The sequence below is a fragment of the Mytilus trossulus genome, chromosome 12 (assembly GCF_036588685.1).
Source record: "Mytilus trossulus isolate FHL-02 chromosome 12, PNRI_Mtr1.1.1.hap1, whole genome shotgun sequence".
NCBI lineage: Eukaryota > Metazoa > Mollusca > Bivalvia > Mytilida > Mytilidae > Mytilus > Mytilus trossulus.
In genome coordinates, this window is record NC_086384.1 from 23,313,818 (window position 1) to 23,336,824 (window position 23,007).

General features: G+C 31.4%; 1 protein-coding gene across 5 annotated transcripts in view; it reads left to right on the forward strand.

Moving 5' to 3' along the window:
• The window catches only part of LOC134693373 (endothelin-converting enzyme homolog), a 59,832-nt gene that overhangs the window by 2,104 nt on the left and 34,721 nt on the right, over positions 1–23,007 (forward strand). The window contains exon 1 of one of the 5 annotated variants that reach the window (XM_063554156.1): positions 8,291–8,323. The exons of 1 other annotated variant lie outside the window; for it this stretch is intronic. In XM_063554156.1, coding sequence (XP_063410226.1) covers positions 8,294–8,323 — 30 coding nt within the window. In that variant the 5' untranslated portion in view covers positions 8,291–8,293. Of the gene's footprint in view, positions 1–8,290; positions 8,324–8,973; positions 9,042–12,839; positions 13,026–21,750; positions 21,798–23,007 lie in introns of those variants that run through there. 3 more of the 5 variants (XM_063554155.1, XM_063554159.1, XM_063554157.1) reach the window with 3 other exon arrangements.

Below are 23,007 nucleotides of genomic sequence, written 5' to 3' on the forward strand. Positions count from 1 at the left end.
AAAAATACAACATTTTATCACTTGGTGCACTTCCGAAAGTTCCGGTGCTTGTTACTCGAAAACGTACATCAACCTAACTTTCAGCTGCAAAACAAGTTTGTTACTTCATTTAAACTTGATAAAAGTTTCCCCCAGTAAATGTTCAATCCATTTATTGCATTAAAAACGTCATGATCCTTTCCAAATAACTTGTCAAACATTGTTTATTTTGTAAATTTTCTTGTAATCGTCCGCCATTTTCCGATTTCTAAACTACGGATCGGAAACGGACCAACTATGACCGAAATCCTTATTTTTACAAAAATTACTACGGACGCACGGATGGAACAGCTGACAGAAGAAAATTGATCCCAAAAGGAAAAATTACGCATTCCACACGCATTAAAAGACTTTTGGTTCCATCTAAATAAACTCATCATTGATTGGTGTATATAATTCCCTATAATTTATATGGATTGTTGTAAACTATTGTAAAGTTGCTTAACTCTTAGACTATTACACTAATATCAATAAATTATGGCCCAGCTTACCTTTATATATCTTTTGATGAGAAACACTGATTTCATTCACAAGATAGTTTTTATACGACCGCAAATTTTGAAAAAATTTTCGTCGTATATTGCTATCACGTTGGCGTCGTCGTCGTCCGAATACTTTTAGTTTTCACACTCTTACTTAAGTTAAAGGGAATATAAATCTATAAAATTTTATAACAAGGTTTATGACCACAACAGGAAGGTTGGTATTGATTTTGGGAGTTTTGGTCCCAACATTTTAGGAATTAGGGGCCAAAAAAGGGCCCAAATAAGCATTTTCTTGGTTTTCGCACTATAACTTTAGTTTAAGTTAATAGAAATCTATGAAATTTTGACACAAGGTTTATGACCACAAAAGAAAGGTTGGGATTGATTTTGGGAGTTTTGGTTTCAACAGTGTAGGAATTAGGGGCCAAAAAAGGGCCCAAATAAGCATTATTCTTGGTTTTCGCACAATAACTTTAGTTTAAGTAAATAGAAAATAATGAAATTTAAACATAATGTTTATGACCACAAAAGGAAGGTTGGTATTGATTTTGGGAGTTTAGGTCCCAACAGTTTAGGAATTAAGGGCCAAAAAGGGACCCAAATAAGCATTTTTCTTGGTTTTCGCACCATAACTTTAGTATAAGTAAATAGAAATCTATGAAATTTAAACACAAGGTTTATGACCATAAAAGGAAGGTTGGTAATGATTTTGGGAGTTTTGGTCCCAACAGTTTAGGAATAAGGGGCCCAAAGGGTCCAAAATTAAACTTTGTTTGATTTCATCAAAATTGAATAATTGGGGTTCTTTGATATGCCGAATCTAACTGTGTATGTAGATTTTTAACTTTTGGTCCCGTTTTCAAATTGGTCTACATTAAGGTCCAAAGGGTCCAAAATTAAACTTCGTTTGATTTTGACAAAAAATTAATCGGTTGGGTTCTTTGATATGCTGAATCTAAAAATGTACTTAGATTCTTGATTATCGGCCCAGTTTTCAAGTTGGTCCATATCGGGGTCCAAAATTAAACTTTGTTTGATTTCATCAAAAATTGAATAAATGGGGTTCTTTGATATCCCAATTCTAACTGTGTATGTAGATTCCTCATTTTTGGTCTTGTTTTCAAATTGGTCTACATTCAAGTCCAAAGGGTCCAAAATTAAACTTAGTTTGATTTTAACAAAAATTGAAATCTTGGGGTTCTTTGATATGCTGAATCCAAACATGTACTTAGATTTTTGATTATGGGCCCAGTTTTCAAGTTGGTCCAAATCAGGATCTAAAATTATTATATTAAGTTTTGTGCAATAGCAAGTCTTTTCAATTGCACAGTATTGCGCAATGGCAAGAAATATCTTATTGCAAAATATTGTGAAATAGCAATTTTGTTTTTAATTAGAGTTATCTTTCTTTGTCCAGAATAGTAAGCAAGAAATATCTTATTGTAAGATTTTTTTTTATTTGGAGTTATCTTTCTTTGTCCAGAATTAACTTAAATCTTTGTTATATATACAATATACAATGTATATATTCACTTTTTACTACCAACTGATAAATTAAAATAATCTTTACCATTCAGTGATAACAAGCAGTTTTTTTACATCTTAATATTTTATGATGTATTTAAATGAGTAGTAATTGTTGCAAACTCCATTAGAAATTTTAATTGAGATTAGTTTTGGAATAAGGGAAAGGGGGATGTGATTAAAAAAATTGGGTTCAATTTTCTCATTTGAAATTTCATAAATAAAAAGAAAATTTCTTCAAACATTTTTTTGAGAGGAATAATATTCAACAGCATAGTAACTTAAGTTACCCACAGCCCAAGATGGCGGACTCTAAACTCGTTGAGATGGCAGTTGATACGAAATATACTTGTTGCAACCTTTTTCATGATCTATGTAAATATTGATAGGATTTTTGAATAAAGAAATCACCTACCATCACTTCAATTCTTGAATTTTGACTTCACTTTAGCGCAAGGCCAACTTTTAAAAAATGTATAAGATGTCCGTAACTTACAATTTAAAAATAATCAGACTGTCCGTAACTTTATTTTCGGATGTGGGTAACTTTTTTTCAAAATTGTAAGATTAACAATTTCAACAGTTAAAGGACAATAAACACTATCAAACCCCTTAATTTTTACATAGATTTATACAATAGCGAAATGCTTCAAACTAAACAAGAGAAAAAGTAAACCAGAGTGTCACGGATTTTCCGTTAAATTTGAAAAAAATATTCCCGGAATAAAACGGGATCTGACAGTACGGCGAAATTTATCTAACATTCTTCTAGCTTTATAGATTGTTCACTGATGAGTCCTTGTCAGAAAAAATTGATATTCTTTCCTTTAAATAATTCTGAATTGTTAGCCAAAAAGGTATGGTCTCTACTATATCTAGTGTGATGTGTTGTTGATTGTGAGAAAAAAATGCCAATATCTAGGAGTAGATGGAAGGCTATATTATTGAACATGTGTCAGTTTATTATAGTAATAAAGGTAGATTTAAAATCTTCTAACAGTTTCATTGACCTCAGGGGTTCAATAAGATCGGGAATCAAATCATACATATCTTCTTTAGAGGTTTGGACTGATTCATCTGTATTTCTGCTAAGGATTGACCTCTTTGAAAGTTACTGACATCATGCTAAAGTTACGGACATCCCTATTGGTATAAGGAAAAAAGTTACGGACAAGTTGTTTTGAAGTTACGGACATCATAAGTGTTTTGGCAAATCGTGCTGTAATCGTTTATTTTGTAGTTACTAACCACGTTTTACATTGCAGAGTTTCCCTAAAAGATTTATATAACTTTTTAATTACTGAACATTTCTTTTGTATTCATGGTATTGTAATTATATAGGAGCAAACTTCCTAACCGAAGCCAGGCGGCTCCATCTTGGGCTGTGGGGTAACTTAAGTTACCCACAGCCGTTTAAGCACAGTGCTAGTGCTCCACTTGAAACCACTTTCATTATTTTGAATTTCTGTTTTGTTTTGGCCCAGCAATATATATTCAATAGTTTGTGTATGTGTGTACATGTTTCTGGGTTGACAAAGTGATTAACCATGGCATGATTAAGTTGCAGTTTCTTTTTGATACTGTGGCATTCCTTCCATTGGTCAGAGCGGATGATGGATTCTCACGGGTTTCAAAAAACATTGTGTGATTGCCAGATGGTAAGCTAAGTAGGTGTCTGCATCCCATTATTGACTATTATCATTGGATCTCCTGTTCTTGAATTGGTGTTCACAAGTTGGTTTAACAGTTTTTTTTATACATACAAGTACTTTTCTTAAGTTCTAAATATAAACCATCAATAAATTTATAATGTGTATGAATACAATAAATTGAGTACATTATATTTTTAGTTGAACTTAAAGCACCTTCCCCCAATGATAAACATTGCATTCCTTTAATTAGTATAGACGATGTGCTATTCCGAAGAGCTTCATCTTTGGAGAGATCTTTTAACTGCTAGCTCTAAATCTGTAACCTAATAGTCCTGAAATACAATAGAATATTTGTATGACATTTGTTTGACCAACTTGCAAAAGCTATAGTTCCTAAATTCTGACATAAGGCCAACTAAAATTGATAAGTAGATTTTCATCCAGATTTTAAAAAAAATTTGGCGGGTGGGAGGATTTTATTTTTTAAAATTTTATTTCATACAAAACCCTCTCGTGATGAGTTCTTCATACTGTGGAGATATAAGCAAGTGTTAAATATAGATTCTAACATTGATACCAGTGGATTATCGGATTTATCCATTCGAGATAGTTAAATTATCAATTTTAAAGTTCGAGCCGCCTCGGCGAGTACTTTAACATTTATAATTTAACTATCGAGATTGGATAAATCCGATAATCCACGAGTAACTATGTAAGAATCTGTTTCTCTAATGATTAAAAAGACATTTCCATTTTTTGTTTACCGAAAATCCCCTTCGAGTGCCTTTCACATTGCACGAAGTTGTCAATTTCATTAACACCTGTTATCATATTTTGGTTCATCCAGTCAGCCAAAAAGGTCATGACCCTTAAAATCATCCAATGATCTTCTGAGATCACCAGCAACCACACGTTGATTAAATTTTTTTATACAATGGGTTCGAAAAGGGATAAATTTCCATAGAATTAGAGAAATAAGCTTATATCATGTATTTACATGTAATCTTCCATATTAATGTTTTTGATGTTTACTATAAACACATTTGTAGGTTTCTAAAGCTGCAATTACATGTGTAACAGTTGAAAAATTGCCAATCAGAGATATTGATATATATGATTTTAAAAAATACAGCTTTTGCATTGGTAATAATAGAACATACATGTACTTCTATTGCAATATCAACATTTACGATGAGGCATAAATTAAACAAAGCTTGATAAAAGTTTAGCATAACATTATAGACAACGACAAACATTATTTAAGGTTCAATTGATGCCATCAAAACTTTACATAATATTACCTTTACAGCCGATTGCATTGAGTGTGTAGGTAAAGATAATTTCTTTGGTTAGCTTACTTGCTAGCTGAACTGTGAAGTCATTGTTAGGTTAGGTAAACTACCCTCCTTTACTAGTTCAACAGATAACCAATCAAGCAGTCTATCTGTAGGACTAGATTATTTTGAAAGATGTACATTACCTAATAATGACTTCACTGGTTCAGCTAACAAGCTAGCTACCAAAAGATATTACCTGTACCTACGTAAAGTACAAACTCAATGAAATCGTCTGTATCTTTAATATAAGAAGCTTAAGCATAATGAAGAGATTTATAAATTTCTTTTTTTCCAGTAAATGAACTTGCACTATATATTCATGGACTTCTAATCTGTTTCATAAATATAAAGTCGAATTTCAATTTCATTAGCAGGAGAAAAACCTGATAATCTTCAGCTTATAGTTTACTGTTTTCAAATTAATTTCAAGTTAATATAAATGTAAAATGGTGGATTTTTACAATCTTAACATGATATATAACATTTGCAAATATCTCTAAACAGATTTAATGTTAAATACCCTTCAAATGAAGCAATGACACTGATGACAAACCTGCACACTGTTTGTACGACTTGTCAGCGATACCTTTCACACATCTAACTTGTACATGTTCTCTGTTGACAAATAAACCATTACTTTCTCTCTCTTTTAAGAAATTAAGGTTTCAAGGACCTTACATTCAACACCATTAGTTGAATTTGGCTATTCTTTTTAGGTTCCTTTTAGTCCTTAGTCTTTACATTTCTATATATATCCCTGGCTTTTCTATGTTCTGGTGAGGTTTGTGATTTTCTGATGAAGGTTCATGGATTGTATTGATAGCAGAACAAAAATATTTAGAATTAAGAGTCGTGGATCATCTGATATTTTCGAAAATCAACCGTACATGTGCTCACAAGATATTCGAATTTCTTTTATAGCTTATTGACAATATTTGTACTTTTTCACCCTTCATGTATGTCAATGTACCATTTTGTGAAAACTTGGTGCTTAATGAAGAGACTGGGCTGGTGATTAGGATAAAAGGATTTCTTCTGAATTGTCACTCCATAAACCACTGTTCCTTTATTTCCTTCTGTATTATGATAATAGCCAGTGGTATAAATTTCCAACATTGAAGACCTGTTGGTGACCTTCTGCTCAGTGTTGTTTTTTCTATGGTCGGGTTGTTGTTTCTTTGATACATTCCCCATTTCCATTCTCAATTTTATTCCATTGAAGTCAGTGTGGTACGAAGATAATCTTTTCCGACTAGACCATTCTTTTATCTTTAACTAACATCATGAACATGCTCCATTTGTGTGTATATCATTTAGTGCCATTGGGTGAGCAAATAGGATGAAGATTACATTATTTGTGTGTCTTGTTTACACCTTCAACTCGAGCACTTACCACCTTGAACCAGGAAGAATGTTTATAAAATAATATACATGATATCTGCCCAATTATTCCAAAATCAATTAACATTCACATTAACAAGTCTTAATTTCACCAAAAATGTTCTTTCCATTTTGATCTCTATTTGTCGAGCCTTCGACTTTAGTCGAAAAAGCGAGACTAAGCGATCCTACTTTCCGTCTTCGGCGTTGTCGTCGGCGGCGTCCACAAATATTCACTCTGTGGTTAAAGTTTTTGAAATTTTAATAACTTTCTTAAACTATACTGGATTTCTACCAAACTTGGACAGAAGCTTGTTTATGATCATATGATAGTATCCAGAAGTAAATTTTGTAAAAATAAAATTCCATTTTTTCAGTATTTTACTTATAAATGGACTTAGTTTTTTCTGCGGGGAAACATTACATTCACTCTGTGGTTAAAGTTTTTAGAATTTTAATAACTTTCTTAAACTATCCTTGGTTTGTACCAAACTTAGACAGAAGCTTGTTTATGATGATAAGATAGTGTCCAGAAGTAAATTTTGTAAAAATAAAATTCCTTTTTTTCTATATTTTACTTATAAATGGACTTAGTTTTTTCTGCGGGGAAACATAACATTCACTCTGTGGTTAAAGTTTTTTAGAATTTTAATTACTTTCTTAAACTATCCTTTGTTTGTACCAAACTTGGACAGAAGCTTGTTTATGATCATAAGATAGTATCCAGAAGTAAATTTTGTAAAAATAAAACTCATTTTTTTCTGTATTTTACTTTTAAATTGACTTAGTTTTTCTGCGAGAAACATTACATTCACTCTGTGGTTAAATTTTTTATAATTTTAATAACTTTCTTAAACTATCCTTTGTTTGTACCAAACTTGGACAGAAGCTTGTTTATGATCATAAGATAGTATCCAGAAGTAAATTTTGTAAAAATAAAATTCCATTTTTTCCGTATTTTTCTTATAAATGGACTTTTCTGCGGGGAAACATTACATACAGTCTGCAGTTAAAGTTTTCAAAACATTTATTAGATTCAATAACTATCCTAGATTTTTACCAAATTTGGACAGAAGCTTCTTACAATCAAAAGATTGTATCAAGAGGAATATTTTTATTGATTTTTTTCCTCATTTTTGTTGAGCCTGCGATTTACAGAATAGTAGGCGAGACACTGGGTTCCGCGGAACCCTTACAAATTTTTCATTTTAAGATACTAAATCACCACAGATGAAAACCAAACTAGATTTATTAGATATATAGAGTACATTTGAAAGATTGAAATACCTTGCAGCTTTTTCCTCATATAAAAGTCACATTATGGCAAATTTAGAAAAACGTACATACAGATACAGGTGTGTGTTAAATGTACATTCATCATCATGATAATGTATACATGAATGTACATGTATCTTATAATCATATGATCAGATACCAGTATGCAATTTCTATATATTGCAATACTCAATTGCAAGTTTGCAAGTAGTAACAATTTCACATTAGTAAAATGAACTTGCAATAACATTCCGAATTTGTAAAGGAAGTGCACATGAAGTCTGAAATTTTTCGCTTTTAACTATCAATTGCAATTTTGTCATCGATATATCATGTCTATCAATTGCAAGCTCTTTTGTAATATGATCATGATCATGATGATAAGGTGATTTTAAAGTTTTTAAAATGTACATGTACACAGAAGGCACCATAAGCTACTATTTTAAGATTTCTTGATTCACTGTAAACCAACTTACTTGGAATGCTAATAGCAGGTACAGAATATATATTTAATACAAACTTTGTATGTAAATATGGTATACTGCACAGTGATTCCTAATTTTTTTGTACATCAGTTCCTATATATTATTTTAGGTGAAGAATGATAGGAATAAGAATGGATAATTACAAGGTAAAAATCTGTTGTTTCCCTGAATAGTCTTATAAATGTGTTGCTTCTTCATGTATACCTTGAAAAACTATCTTATAGATATTTTATGTTGGCACTTTTTCTCTTAATTTGCTTACATTAGCTTCTTATGTTCAGTGTTAAAGTTTTCATTGATATATAGTTTTTGTTCAACTTGTATATATATATTCAACATACTTGTGACTATGAAACAAGATTATTATTGTAATGTAATGTATATATATATGACTGTAAAGTTGGATTATTTTTTGGTACAAGAGTATTGCTCATTGTTGAAGGTAGTACAGTGACCTAAATGTAAATTGTTTTATGTGTCCTTTTTATCCTGTCTGTGTGGAGAGCTCGCAGTCAGTCTCATTGGCAATTTGCAATCAAACCAAATCTTTGTATGTCAGTAATACTGTTTCAAGAAGTAAACTGCCCTATTTATCTTTTGTTTATTTACATGAGCACTGTACAGTGAACTTTGAACAAATTAATGTATCTATTTATAAATAAATGCTTAAAAATGCAATTAAGCACATGAAAACAGTTAGCTGCCTGCTGCTGTATATTTTTATTTTCAAAATGTAAATAAACATTTCACTCATTGCCAAGTAAACATGATGGAAGTTCAAAGCAGTGGCCTATTGGAAGTATTTGAATAACCATGAAATGTGAAATAGAAAGATGTGCTTCAGAGGCAAATGATTCTCATTTGGTAAGATATTACAAGTATTCGTATATATTTGGTTAAACCACAGTATTCTTCGTATACATAGTTTGAAAGATAAATATTTTGCAAACTAGGAATTCAGCTTCAACTGGTGCTAGGATTCAGTCTTAACTTGCAGTGTGGTTTCAGTTATATTTAAGTTCTGTGTTGAAGGCCTTTAATTTACTGTAACTGAGTTTGAGACGAAGAACAGCAATTTAAACACTGTATCTAAAAAATTTCTAAAATAGAATTAAAAGAAGTGAATGGTTTTATTAACATGTTTAATGGATCACAATTCCTCTGAAGCCATAAAATAGAATTAAATCCTTTAGTTGCTACAGTTATCTGATCTTGTGATTTATCAAATTATTTGATCTCATACAAATATCTGTGTGGTATGTACATGTAGTCAATGATGATATAGTCTATTCTTTTGGTCTTGCACTTGCACTCAATCTTGCAGATTTTTCTACTGCTATAATGTCAATGCAGACAAGTACAAATACTCCTCCCCTAGTGTTCCCTTGCCCTTTCTGTATGCTGCATAGTTTTTCCGGGAATACTTCACTGGATTTTATTGCATCTTTTGTAGGTTTTTTTTCTGGATTTATTCCTTTAAGCCATTAGATTCTTTGTTCAGATGTCTAAGGTCTGGTTTCATATAATTTTCTGCTGCTACAAACTCAAGTCTTTGATGCTTCTACAATTTGAAGTTAATAAACACAAGTTCCGTTTTGTTGGTATGCTAAATAAATTACTGCTGGTGTAATGGCGGTTCCCTTTTTATACGACCGCAAATTTTGAAAAAATTTTCTTCGTATATTGCTATCACGTTGGCGTCGTCGTCTGCGTCGTCGTCGTCGTCGTCCAAATACTTTTAGTTTTCACACTCTTACTTTAGTAAAAGTGAATAGAAATCTATGAAATTTTAACACAAGGTTTATGACCATAAAAGGAAGGTTGGTATAGATTTTGGGAGTTTTGGTCCCAACATTTTAGGAATTGGGGGCCAAAAAGGGCCCATATAAGCATTTTCTTGGTTTTCGCACTATAACTTTAGTTTAAGTTAATAGAAATCTATGAAATTTTGACACAAGGTTTATGACCACAAAAGAAAGGTTGGGATTGATTTTGGGAGTTTTGGTTTCAACAGTTTAGGAATTAAGGGCCAAAAAAGGGCCAAAATAAGCATTATTCTTGGTTTTTGCACAATAACTTTAGTTTAAGTAAATAGAAATCAATGAAATTTAAACACAATGTTTATGACCACAAAAGGAAGATTGGTATTGATTTTGGGAGTTTAGGTCCCAACAGTTAGGAATTAGGGGCCAAAAAGGGACCCAAATAAGCATTTTTATACGTTTTCGCACCATAACGTTATTATAAGTAAATAGAAATCTATGAAATTTTAACACAAGGTTTATGACCATAAAAGGAAGGTTGGTATTGATTTTGGGAGTTTTGGTCCCAACAGTTTAGGAATTAGGGGCCCAAAGGGTCCAAAATTATACTTTGCTTGATTTCATCAAAATTGAATAATTAGGGTTCTTTGATATATGCCAAATCTAACTGTGTATGTAGATTTTTAACTTTTGGTCATGTTTTCAAATTGGTCTACATTAAGGTCCAAAGGGTCCAAAATTAAACTTAGTTTGATTTTGACAAAAAATGTATCGGTTGGGTTCTTTGATATGTTGAATCTAAAAATGTACTTAGATTCTTGATTATTGGCCCAGTTTTCATGTTGGTCCAAATCTGGGTCCAAAATTAAACTTTATTTGATTTCATCAAAAATTGAATAAATGGGGTTCTTTTGATATGCCAAATCTAACTGTGTATGTAGATTCTTCATTTTTCGTCCCATTTTCAAATTGGCCTACATTAAGGTCCAAAGGGTCCAAAATTAAACTAAGTTTGATTTTAACAAAAATTAAATTCTTGGGCCTCTTTGATATGCTGAATCTAAACATGTACTTAGATTTTTTATTATGGGCACAGTTTTCAAGTTGGTTCAAATCTGGATCTAAAATTATTATATTAAGTATTGTGCAATAGCAAGTCTTTTCAATTGCACAGTATTGTGCAATGGCAAGAAATATCTAATTTCACAATATTGTGAAATAGCAATTTTTTTTTTAAATAGAGCTTTGTCCAGAATAGTAAGCAAGAAATATCTTATTGCAAGAATTTTTTTTTAATTGGAGTTATCTTTCTTTGTCCAGAATCAACTTAAATCTTTGTAATATACAATGTATATTCACTTTTTACCACCAACTGATAAATTTAAATAATCTTTACCATTCAGTGATAACAAGCAGTTTTTTTACATCTTAATATTTTATGATGTATTTAAATGAGTAGTTATTGTTGCAAACTCCATTAGAATATTTTAATTGAGATTAGTTTTGGAATAAGGGAAAGGGGGATGTGATTAAAAAATTGGGTTCAATTTTTCTCATTTGAAATTTCATAAAGAAAAAGAAAATTTCTTCAAACATTTTTTTGAGAGGATTAATATTCAACAGCATAGTGAATTGCTCTAAGAGAAAACAAAAAATTTAAGTTCATTAGAAAACATTCATTCTATGTCAGAAACCTATGCTGTGTCAACTATTTAATCACAATCCAAATTTAGAGCTGAATCCAGCTTGAATGTTGTGTCCATACTTGCCCCAACCGGTCAGGGTTCAACCTCTGCGGTCATATAAAGCTACGCCCTGCGGAGCATCTGGTTGTTCATACTACAATGTACATTTCATATACTTTTTGGTGAAGAGGTGTTTATGGGGTTATTTTCCTTTGGTCTGCTGGCTTTAACTGGACTGAAAGTGTTGGATGTAATATGGATTTAAATGTACTGTTGAAGGTTAGATATTCAGAATAATAACGGGTGTTAAGTTCTTAGCTTTGGAAAGTGAAGGTTGAAACATTATTGGTCTCCCATTTACAGCATAACCATTGGCGGTTCCAGGGGTTGGAGCCCCTTTTTTTTGGCGGATCAATGCATTTGAATGGGGACATATAGCTGTTTTAACATTATATACTGTTTTTAACTTTTTTGGATTCGAGCGTCACTGATGAGTCTTTTGTAGACGAAATGCGTCTGGCGTATATACTAAATTTAGTCCTGGTATCTATGATGAGTTTATTTACAACCACTGGGTCGATGCCACTGCTGGTGGAGATTTATTTCCCCGAGGGTATCACAAGCCCAGTAGTCAGCACTTTTTGTGCTGACATGAATTGTCATTGATATGGTTATATTTATAAATTTGCTGATTACAAATTTTAGAATTTTTTGAAATACTAAGGCTTTTCTACCTCAGGCATAGATTACCTTAGCTGTATTTGGCAACACTTTTAGGAATTTTGGTCTAATGCTCTTCAACTTCGTACTTTTTTTGGCCTTTTTAACTTTTTTGGATTCGAGCGTCACTGATGAGTCTTTTGTAGACGAAATGCGTCTGGCGTATATACTAAATTTAGTCCTGGTATCTATGATGAGTTTATTTACTGTGTATTATTTATGGTGTTTACAGATGGGGAGAAAAATTAAGAAAACTGTAATTTTCTATGTCAACCTTGTCTTATCTGATTAAGTTTTACTATGAACAATGTTGTAATTGTGCCTTTTTTATTAGGTTATCTCAAAATATTTTAATGAGAGCTTTATATTATGCAGTCATGATCATACGTAAATTATACATGGATAACAGAATCTTAATTGAATACATCTTACCATCTGACAAGGTTTCAATTATCCAAAAGTGCACTATTTATGAAACATAAATTTAGATAATTTAAAATTCAAATTTGCTGTTCTAAAGCAATTTATTAACATGTTACATAATTGTTAGAACAGTGAGTACAATTCATTGGGATTAAATTTCCATCTGAAGTATTTATCAATATTGTTATAAGGGGATGTTGGTCAGGAAATCAATACTTTAACAGAGGACAATATGGGATACTTGACTCTTTGACAAGGTAAGGTTAACATTGTTGACAACTCTGGTCTCTCTTTTCACTTTTCATTTATGTCTTCTTTTTTTTTTCCATGCATGATCATTTTTCTCCTTGTCACTCTCATAATGAGAAGTGAATATGACAGGAATTATATCATTGATTAAGCTTTGACAAGATTATGTTCGATAATTCTGTAGTATCCATTCAAATGTATGATGGAGTTAATTCATTTTTCACAATTATGATGATGTCTATAAGAATATTATCATGATTATATTTTTCCTTATGAATTTGAAATATGTTTTTCAATAGCAGCATGGAACAGTGAGCATGCAAGTTGTGTTATAAGAACCATAGGCGGATCCAAGGGGGGGGGGGGTGCCTTTTGTGGGAAAAATTTGGTTGATTTGCATAAAGGGAATCATTGAAGCATGACTGGAGCGGCCCTCTTAGGTCATTCAGCCCCCATCCCTATGAAAAGTTCTGGATCCACCACAGAACTATAAACTGAGGGAGAAAATTGTGTCATACTCCATAACTTAATTGGAACCCCAAAACTAATCAATTGCTATAATATGTCATTATTTTACAAAATCACAGAAATATTTGAATTCTAAAATAATTTATTAATGGGAAAATAGTGACTGGATTCTATTCATGAAAACAAAAAACTTGCATATATATTAATTTTTTTTAAATTTTTGATTGCATAATTATTTCATGCCATGCTGAATTTCTTAGGGTTATGCCAAAATTAACTTAAAGTTACTAATTTTAAACTTGCTTTGCTTTGTGTTTTTCCAACCACCAATTAAGAAATGCTGGTACATTTGTAAATTGATAATGTACACGTTTGCATTGTTATTCATGGGATACAGGCCTGCAGCAGTCTTATCATAACTCGCAAGTTTTTCATAATTATAAAACCTAATTATAAAACCGTGAAAAAGAATAATTAGATATTCAATAAAAGACTTTAATATTAGATGATTGAATTGATTTGTACAGTTAATTATATTCCAATGTTTCAGTCATTAGTCTGTTATGATTTGTTATAATTGAAAAGACTTTGTTTTGAACCCCCACGTTGATAAATAACCATAGATAAATCATAAAATACACTAAGGGGAGTTCAATAGTCCATTTCATTGTCAGATCCAGGGGAGGGGTCCAGGGGGTTGGAAACCCCCTTTTTTTTGGCCGATCAATGCATTTGAATGGGGACATATATACTTGGAAGTATGTTGAAATGGTCATTATGCCTCCAGTTTCTGTTGATATATATGGCACACATTTTGTAATCAGCTGTAAAAGAGAATGATCGATGACAGAACTTAAACAATACAGCAGTCTCTGTAATTGGGTTATTGGTATTATATCACTTTGTTCCATGTCAAAACAAAAATTCTATGGAAGGTAAATTGATTTTGTTATTTTTTTAATCAGTTTTATTATGAATAGTTAAAGCTGATTATTTCACAGTTCTATTGATTTAATTGTAATGGTAAATTTGTTTACAAATTATATTATGCAAAGGAACCAACAATGATAGCATGTTGCAGAGACCTGTATGGGTTAAAATATTTGTTGATATAATTTAAGGTCAAGATATTTTATTAATAAAGCAAATTTTAGGTCAATTTATAGTTATATCACATACATGTAATTGTATATTGGAGTACATAAATGAATCAGCTTGTTTCAATACAATACAATGATTTGAAATAAAAGAATGATTACCCAGACTGAGGCTTTCTTGCATAAGAAGTGCTTAGGATTACATGTACTAGTTAGTCTAATATTGCTGTGGTTTGCCCACTCCCAAAGTTCTGACGGGAACATTTGGATGTCAGAGCAACCTAAGACTTAATAATATGGGGTGTATTCATGTTATACTTTTGCCACTTATTAAACTAATGTTTGTAGTTGGGGTGAAATGTATTTCTGCTAGTAAAGTGAAAATCTGACAAAATTCAAAAGGTGTCCCTTTCATAATTAACTACTCTTTTGAAGGAGACTTCCTTGAGTAATTATATATGCTTAAAAGGAACAGATCTATTATAAATTTACTGGATGTAATAGAATGTTACTGGTTTTAACTATTTTTAACTAATGTGACCTTGGCAAAGTCTAATTTTTTATAAAATCTTTTTGGCACACTATCTTATTTAATCTCTAATGAGTTCAATGCTAGTTTAAGGTTATTGACTCTGTTATTACTTATTGAAAGCTGCTGATGTATTGATTAGGTTGAGGAACCTATGAAGCTATTACTTAATGATTTTTATTATAGCATCAGTTGGCTGTGTAGTCATCATCTGACCATCACAATTCTATATTTACAAATAGAACCTGTTGAAGATCTGCTTTATCAAAATGAACTTTAAATTGGACAACAAATTTAAATGTCCCTTAATTGTAATTTAGTGGTCAGCATTCTTGTTTTGATGTACATGTATATCATAAAGCTACACCATATCATGCCAATCATTCAATATATATGTTTGCAGATCTGATCAGTTTTTGTCTCGCCTTGACAGAGTCAAAAAGCGAGATACACAATGTAGGTATGCTGTTTCTGGTATTGGGGATGGCATCAACAATGTATTAGTTTGTGATAAGTTCTAGTTTATGGTGAACCACAAGGGGAAGGTCAATCAAATTTGGAGTAACAAATAATTAAGAAGTATTTTTTTACTTAAAATACATTTATTGAAAATCACCTGAATATAATTTACCTTGTATAACCCAGGGAAGTACAATGTATACACAAGGGGCCCTTGCAGTGTTTATGATCCATCGTCCAGGGATAAACAGTTATTCTCTCTATTATAAAAAAAAAAATCAATTTTATATTTTTTGGCATATATATGACGCCCGACAAGCAAAAACGACCCTTATGGCAAAAATTATGAGTTATTAGATTTTTAATTAATTAAACAGAAAATACTTATGCCAACACAATGTAAAAAATTTGAAAACGATCGGTGAAAAATTAGTTTAGAAATTTCAATTTTGGTAACACATGAAATGTGTTCTAACGTAAAATTCAACGTAACATTGAAATCATGCACTTTGACGTCGATTTAAAGTTTGCTGCAATTTACTACTTTACTCTTCTCCTGGTGCTTGACAAAATGTAACCGGATATCCCTTCCTAGCATATGGACGATTTTTTTTGATACATGTATAGATGTTCCTACCTAACACGTGCAGTTCTGGCTGCATGAATATCTACAGAACGAGCCAACTTATCGAACTATTATCAAGGATGATGCAGAGTATCTATTTCTTTTATTTTGTGCATTTTTTTTTGGCAAAATTAAATTCTGATTTATCATGAGCAACGATGAAATAATATGGTACTTCAGTCTGATACCATAGAATAGGTTTAATCTAAACAGATAAAATTAGTTTCTAATCTATCCATTTTCTAAGTAGTGTCATCGTTCTCTTGCTTACAATGTTAACCGACTTAACTTATTGATGATGATTTTTGGAAGAATTCTGTCACATATGCGATACAGTATCACAGTTTGATCGTCAATATCTTTTTTAGCTTGACAAAATCAACAAACGTTTAGTATGACCAAAGGATTATTTTTTCTAATATTGTCCAGTTACATGTAGCACACACAAAGCAAGATAGTCAGTCATATACCGATTTTTTTCTCTTTCAATAACAGAACAATAAAGACTTTCATTTGTTGGATCCCAAATTTAAAAGAATTCTTTTTATTTTGGTATAAATTTCAGCGTTATCTCAAATGTAATAAAAAAAAACACTGAAGTGTGAACTCCTGATTCTTACAGGGCACTATCTGTTTTTCATGGGGTTCGTGTTGCTCAAACTTTAAATTTCTGTGTTATTTTTTGTATCACTCATTTGATTTTATGACATGATCATCTGAGTTTTCTGTTTATAATTTATGATTGCACGGGTGGTGTTTGTTTATATTTATGTGATATTAAGGATCAACGTGACTCATTTTTACTCTTATTTGAACTTTCTCAGGTTCAGATTGAATAAATTCATAATGCAAGTTAAACACTTTGTCCATTCATATTCAAATTGACAATAAAATTAGAAATGAACAGGAGCTCAATGTGGGAATTTGTCGTGGAAGGTCAGTGATTTGAACATTTAATCTAACGGAGTGGAATGTATTTTGCCAATTAGGCGTTAATTACTGGTATTAATTTACAGTCGATTCTATTGAGTGTGAAGGCAAAGGTAATATCTTTGGTTAGCTTGATTCGCGACTAGCTTAACCGTGAAGTCATTTTTAGTTCAGGTGAACTACACTCCTTTAAATGTAAACTCATCCGACAGATAACCAATCTATCTGTCTGTTATAAGACCAGGCTACTCCGAACGGATTGTCGTATACCTTAGCTAACCAAAGTTATTACCCTGTCTACACACTCAATGGAATCGGCTGTAATTAATTCAATTGTTTCAGATTTTTCATATCGGGGTCTTTTATAGCCTACAATACGGCATGTTTTATCTCAATGTTGAAGGCATATACGTAAGACATGGGACTATTATACTAGTATAAGAGTCCCACCTACGACATAAGAATATATAGATGCAAACATTATGTGCGGACAGCAAGGCGACCAGACATTTGTTCATTCTGTTCAGTGGACATATCTAGTCTATAAATGCTCTGTGTTGAAGACCGTACTTTGACCTATAAGGGTTTACCTTTTTAAATTATGACATGGATGGTGAGTTGTTTCATTGACACTCATTTTCACCTTCTTATATCTACATCCAGTTCTAAAATGCTGGTACATATGTGTCAAAAACCGACTGTTTTGATTCACAAGAAGATAACACAATCTGATGTTCAGAGTCATGTCTGTTATGAGGTACTGTTTGTGGTAAACCATGCAGACTAGCCTATTTTTTCAAATATTGTACCATATTTGAAAATTCCCTCAAACGTCTATTACAACTTTGATATTTTCTTTGTATTTCTATAACTGTTGATGTGTTTTATCAAAGATTTTAAACGGGACTCTAGAATACTATAGGTAACAGCAATACATCTCGACAAACTTACCTGTTGTCAAAAGTTTATGTAAAATTTTGTTCGCTTTCGCTCTCCGTAGCTAGAACGGGATTTATCTACGCCTTTTTATTTTAATTTACCCAATAAATACGTATCTTTGTCTTCTTTGGATAGTTAATTTCTACATGTATTATCTTCAATGTTATCGTTAAATGAGAACTGCAGCTGCGTGTGCAATTTCGTCCGTTTCAGATATATTTCTTGCAATAAATATATATACGCATGTAAATGTTTACAAAACAAACTGTAACGCACGTTTAACTAAAAGTGATTTAAACGAAAAATAACATTTAAAAACTTTATCAAATAACATTAAAAATATATCTCGAGTGCGAAATTTTAATCTGTCCGTCTTCGTAATAAATATTAACTATTTTTATGTATTACTATAATTATAATAAATTTTGCTGAATATCGATTCGAAGTGAACTTGAATATTTCAATATTATGCAAAAGTAAAATAGATCGTTTTTTAACATCTAAAGTATGACATTTCAAGATTGAAAAAAAATGAAGAACAACAAGATTATTTGATGTGATCTAATTATATGGTGTTTTTTTCAGCTTGTGCTGTCTCAATTAGTCCTTGCTTCATGTTTACAGATCATTGTAATATATCCAGCATCATCTTTTTTGAAAATTAACGCAACATTGCAAAATTGCATTTGTTTCTGTTTCTGTTTCTGATTTTTACTTGGCGTTTAAAAATTCCATTGAAAATTTATCAAAGGATTGTTAACCTTATCTATTCGTGAATTAAGAGATTTACACAATGGGTAACACAGTCAGTGACTTCTGATCATTAAGTCAAAAACATCAATTTAAAAATTGTATTCTCGTCGTTGTATAACCTTTCGTACTGGAGTTGCATATTTAATTCAACAAAGTTAACAACTCAATTTAAGTCAAACAATATCCCGCATCTCGTAAATATAAGGAAAAATAATGTATTACAAGTAAGCAAATGAAATTGAACTGCGACCATTAAAAAGTATACATATATTTGACAACATTGTAACAATGATTAACCAGCTCAAGCAATCTCGTGTATGCATCCAAAATTGTTAATCATTTTTCGAATAAGCTCAAGCCTCTAGCATCTTTTATTTTCGTTCGTTTTTTCTTCCTTTCTTTGTTGTTTTGTTTCTTCATGGCCTACCACACAGACCATTTAAGAATAAAAGATTAAAAGATTTTTTTTTCGAATGGAAGCAGAACACCTATATTTTGTTCACTTTTAGAAAATGTAAAACAATAATTACGATAAAACTGAATAAAATTGACAAAGGAAAATTAATGCAGAATCTGTCAAAAAGACAACATCCTAGCCAAAGAATCGAATTGTAGGTTCAATATAGTTTTTGTGCCGTATGAGCCGAGCTAATTCCATCCCCTTTCCACTTAAAAGATGAGTGGCCGGGACCTCTAAAGCAGATTTTGGCGATTCTAGTAGGAGATTTAAGTAAATTTTAAAGCATTTAAAACAAGTGAAACTTTTGAGTTACTTCTTACTGATGATACCCCCGCCGAAATATTTCGGTAAACAGGAAGTTGTTGGGTGATGAATCTGAAAACGCATCGCACGATATAACTGAATTATAAAAACCCTGAAACCAAATTATAGAAATCCTTGTAATGCGACGAAAATATTCATGGGACAAACGGAGTCGGACGGACTGAAGGATGAATTGACTAAAGGACAGACAGAGGCAAAACAGTATACCCCACTTTTACCCCCACTTTTTTTTAAAGTGAGTGATATAATTATGAACTGGTATTTGTTTCATACTTACCGCTTTTAAACGCATTGCAAATGTTTATGCCCCACCAACGATCGATAGTAGAAGGTCATTATGTTAAAGTTTTTGGTCAAGGTAGTTTTTGATGAAGTTGAAGTCCGATCAACTTGAAACTAAGTACACAGTCATGTTCCCTATGTTATAATCTTTCTAATTTCAATGCCAAATTAGAATTTTTAGCCCATTTTCACGGTCCAATGAACATGGAAAATTATAGTGCGAGTGGGGCATCCGTGTACTTGGGACACATTCTTGTTTGATATATATTCTGATAAAATACTCATAGAATGATTTCATTGAACACATGGTTTATTGTTTTATATACAGTAGTTAAAATTGCGGAGCGTGGCAAAATAAAAGACGAAAAATTTCAGACAGACTTTCTTCTCTGTCGTACTTAATTTCTTGTAAGCAAACTCTCTCGTGTGATTAACCATGCAAGATTTTCCGCAGTTGGCATGCATACTGATGTTGTGCCAAATATTTAATATTATTTTCTTGGGTTCTTCATACAATAACTTGCCGTATTAAAAGTATAAAAGAAATCTAGCTGCGGAAAACAACTTTTAGTGTTTTTTAGAAAATATTTTAGTGGTTTTTTTTTTCACACAACATTGGTATTACTTATATATTATAGAAGGTTAATACGTAAATCATCTCATATTGTGGTCCTATGTCATAATGAGACTTGCTGATGTGTGGGATTTTATTATATTGTTTATAAATAATTCCTCTCAAAACAGTAAGAATATATATACAGCGTGTCAAAACAAGCATTTGTAAAGTGTTAATAGAAATTTATCACAAAATTTAATTTAAAATCGTAAATACGGCATTATTTTACAGAAGTATATATAAGAATAGACTGTTCAGTTCACATGGATAACTCTATGTTTAGAAAAAATATCTCGATTTCAACGTGCAATTTATCGGTTTGTTCTACGTTACATTCTAGCGTTGACTACCGATAACGACGTCAAATGCGATAAGGGTGGTTTTTGCTTGACGGGCGTCATATATATATAAAAGTTATGCATTCATATTAATAACACAGACAGAGTTTGCGTATAAAGGATTTATAACCTTCTTCAGTAGATAAGTAACATCAAAAGACACACTATACAATTAACACAATAATACAATAAATAACATTATTTGATTATTGCTTCATTTTAAATTGTATTGTAAATATTGGATTTAGTACCATACTGTTCAAAAGCAATATCTGTAAACATGGTAAATGAATGCCAGGAAAGAAAGGTTTTCTACATGTTAACTTAAACTCCAATGGATTATCATCTGCCTACTCTAAATATATTCACCATTCAAAAATCTTATTTTATATAAAGCAATTATAAGATAAGGAACCCAACAAAAAAATAAAGGAAGCATTTAATCTTCTTAAAGAAGCATCCAAACTTCTTCATTTAATGTCTCCCTGCATCATTATTTCATATTAGCTGCCATTACACATATAAATGGACCAAATATTCACCAATAATGTAATTGTTAATAAGCTATAAAATAATTTCTCGTCAGATCAAGAGATGATCCAATATATTTCTTGTCCGATTATACTTAAGTCCCGAGCAATCAATGCAGCCATATTTTTTTTTTTTTTTTTTTTTTTTTTTTTATTTTTTTTTTTTAGAAATGAATAAATCATTTTTGTTTTAAATGTTCAATAAAAATTTTGCATATACATGTTACGTACAAAAAAACTTGTTGATTACACATTCCATATTGATTATCTCAATACAATATATTTGAATGTTTTTGATCTAAAAGTATTATATAAGATATAGAAGTAAACATCTGTTTATTATTTAAATCCTTTTAATATAATTGGCTTTTATATTGGTTGAAAATATATAACAAGATTTTATTCATGAAGAGTGCATTATATGTTCAAAGTAAGCTAGTTTCTTACATCATTATGAGTTAATTACTTTAGAAATACATTCTTGCTCGATAATTTATAACATTATAGTTAATTATAACAAATCTTACTTTACATATATTTGAAAGCTACTTTTTAGCCAATTCTTCTTTGGTATTAGGTAAGACACTTTATCTATTAAGCCAAAGGTACAAATGCATGTCATCGATATCTTTTGTCATCTTTTTTAATTGTCATCTTCTCTTTAGGCCACACCAATCTGATTCCTTGTTCGACGGACCCGCCCGCATCTATTTTTTTCAAAACAGATTTTTTTAATTTTTATTATATTCCCGCTTCCCGCATCCGGAAATGAAATCATGTTCATTTCCCGCACCGTTTTTTTTTGTAAATATTATATAAAGATCTCAACATTTGTTTTTTAAAATCACAGTCTAACCTTTTATATAACGAATTTTAACCTATCAGCACCCCACAACGAGAATATTTGTTTCAGCATGAAACCACTGAATTTATTCCAAGCGGGAGTGCTCCGATATAAATAGAAATACCAGTACAGAACAAAACGTTGGTTTCTTTCCCCCTAACTTATATTCCCTATAAAAAAAAAATTCGTTGTTAAAATAAAGTACAAAGAACTTCTGAAGGATTTGCCTTCAACTACAATTATAATGTATGGTGACGGTCATACCCGCTGCAGGTTTGTGCACCTGTCCTGGTTGATTCAGAAACCTAAGTTCGTTCAGCAGTTGTCGTTTGTTGATGTGGTTCATTAGTATTTTCCCGTTTGGAAATATAATTTAGATTGTTGGTTTTCCTGTTCGAATTGTGTACAATACTAAGTTGTGGTCCCTTATAGCTTGCTGGTTGGTCTTGATCAAAGTACTGTGTAAAAGGCCATAATTTGACCTATGTTTGTTATTATCAGGTTGGGACCAACCCTCCCTCAGACAAGGGCCTTGAAGGGGTCATTTTACCATGTTTACTGTTCAGTCTGTTGTAGAAAAGAAAATAGAAATACTAAGGATTTGTACAGTGCTACTATACAAAACCTTTCACAAGTTAGAATTTTTTACTCAAAAAGAGGAGAAATACATTATATTTCAAACAACTTTTCTAAACATGCTTAAAGAGGGATGGGTCCACTTATTTTGAATAATATTAAACTGTTAAAGTAAATGTGTTAACATGGTTAAAGTCCAGGAATATTACAAAATTCTTGG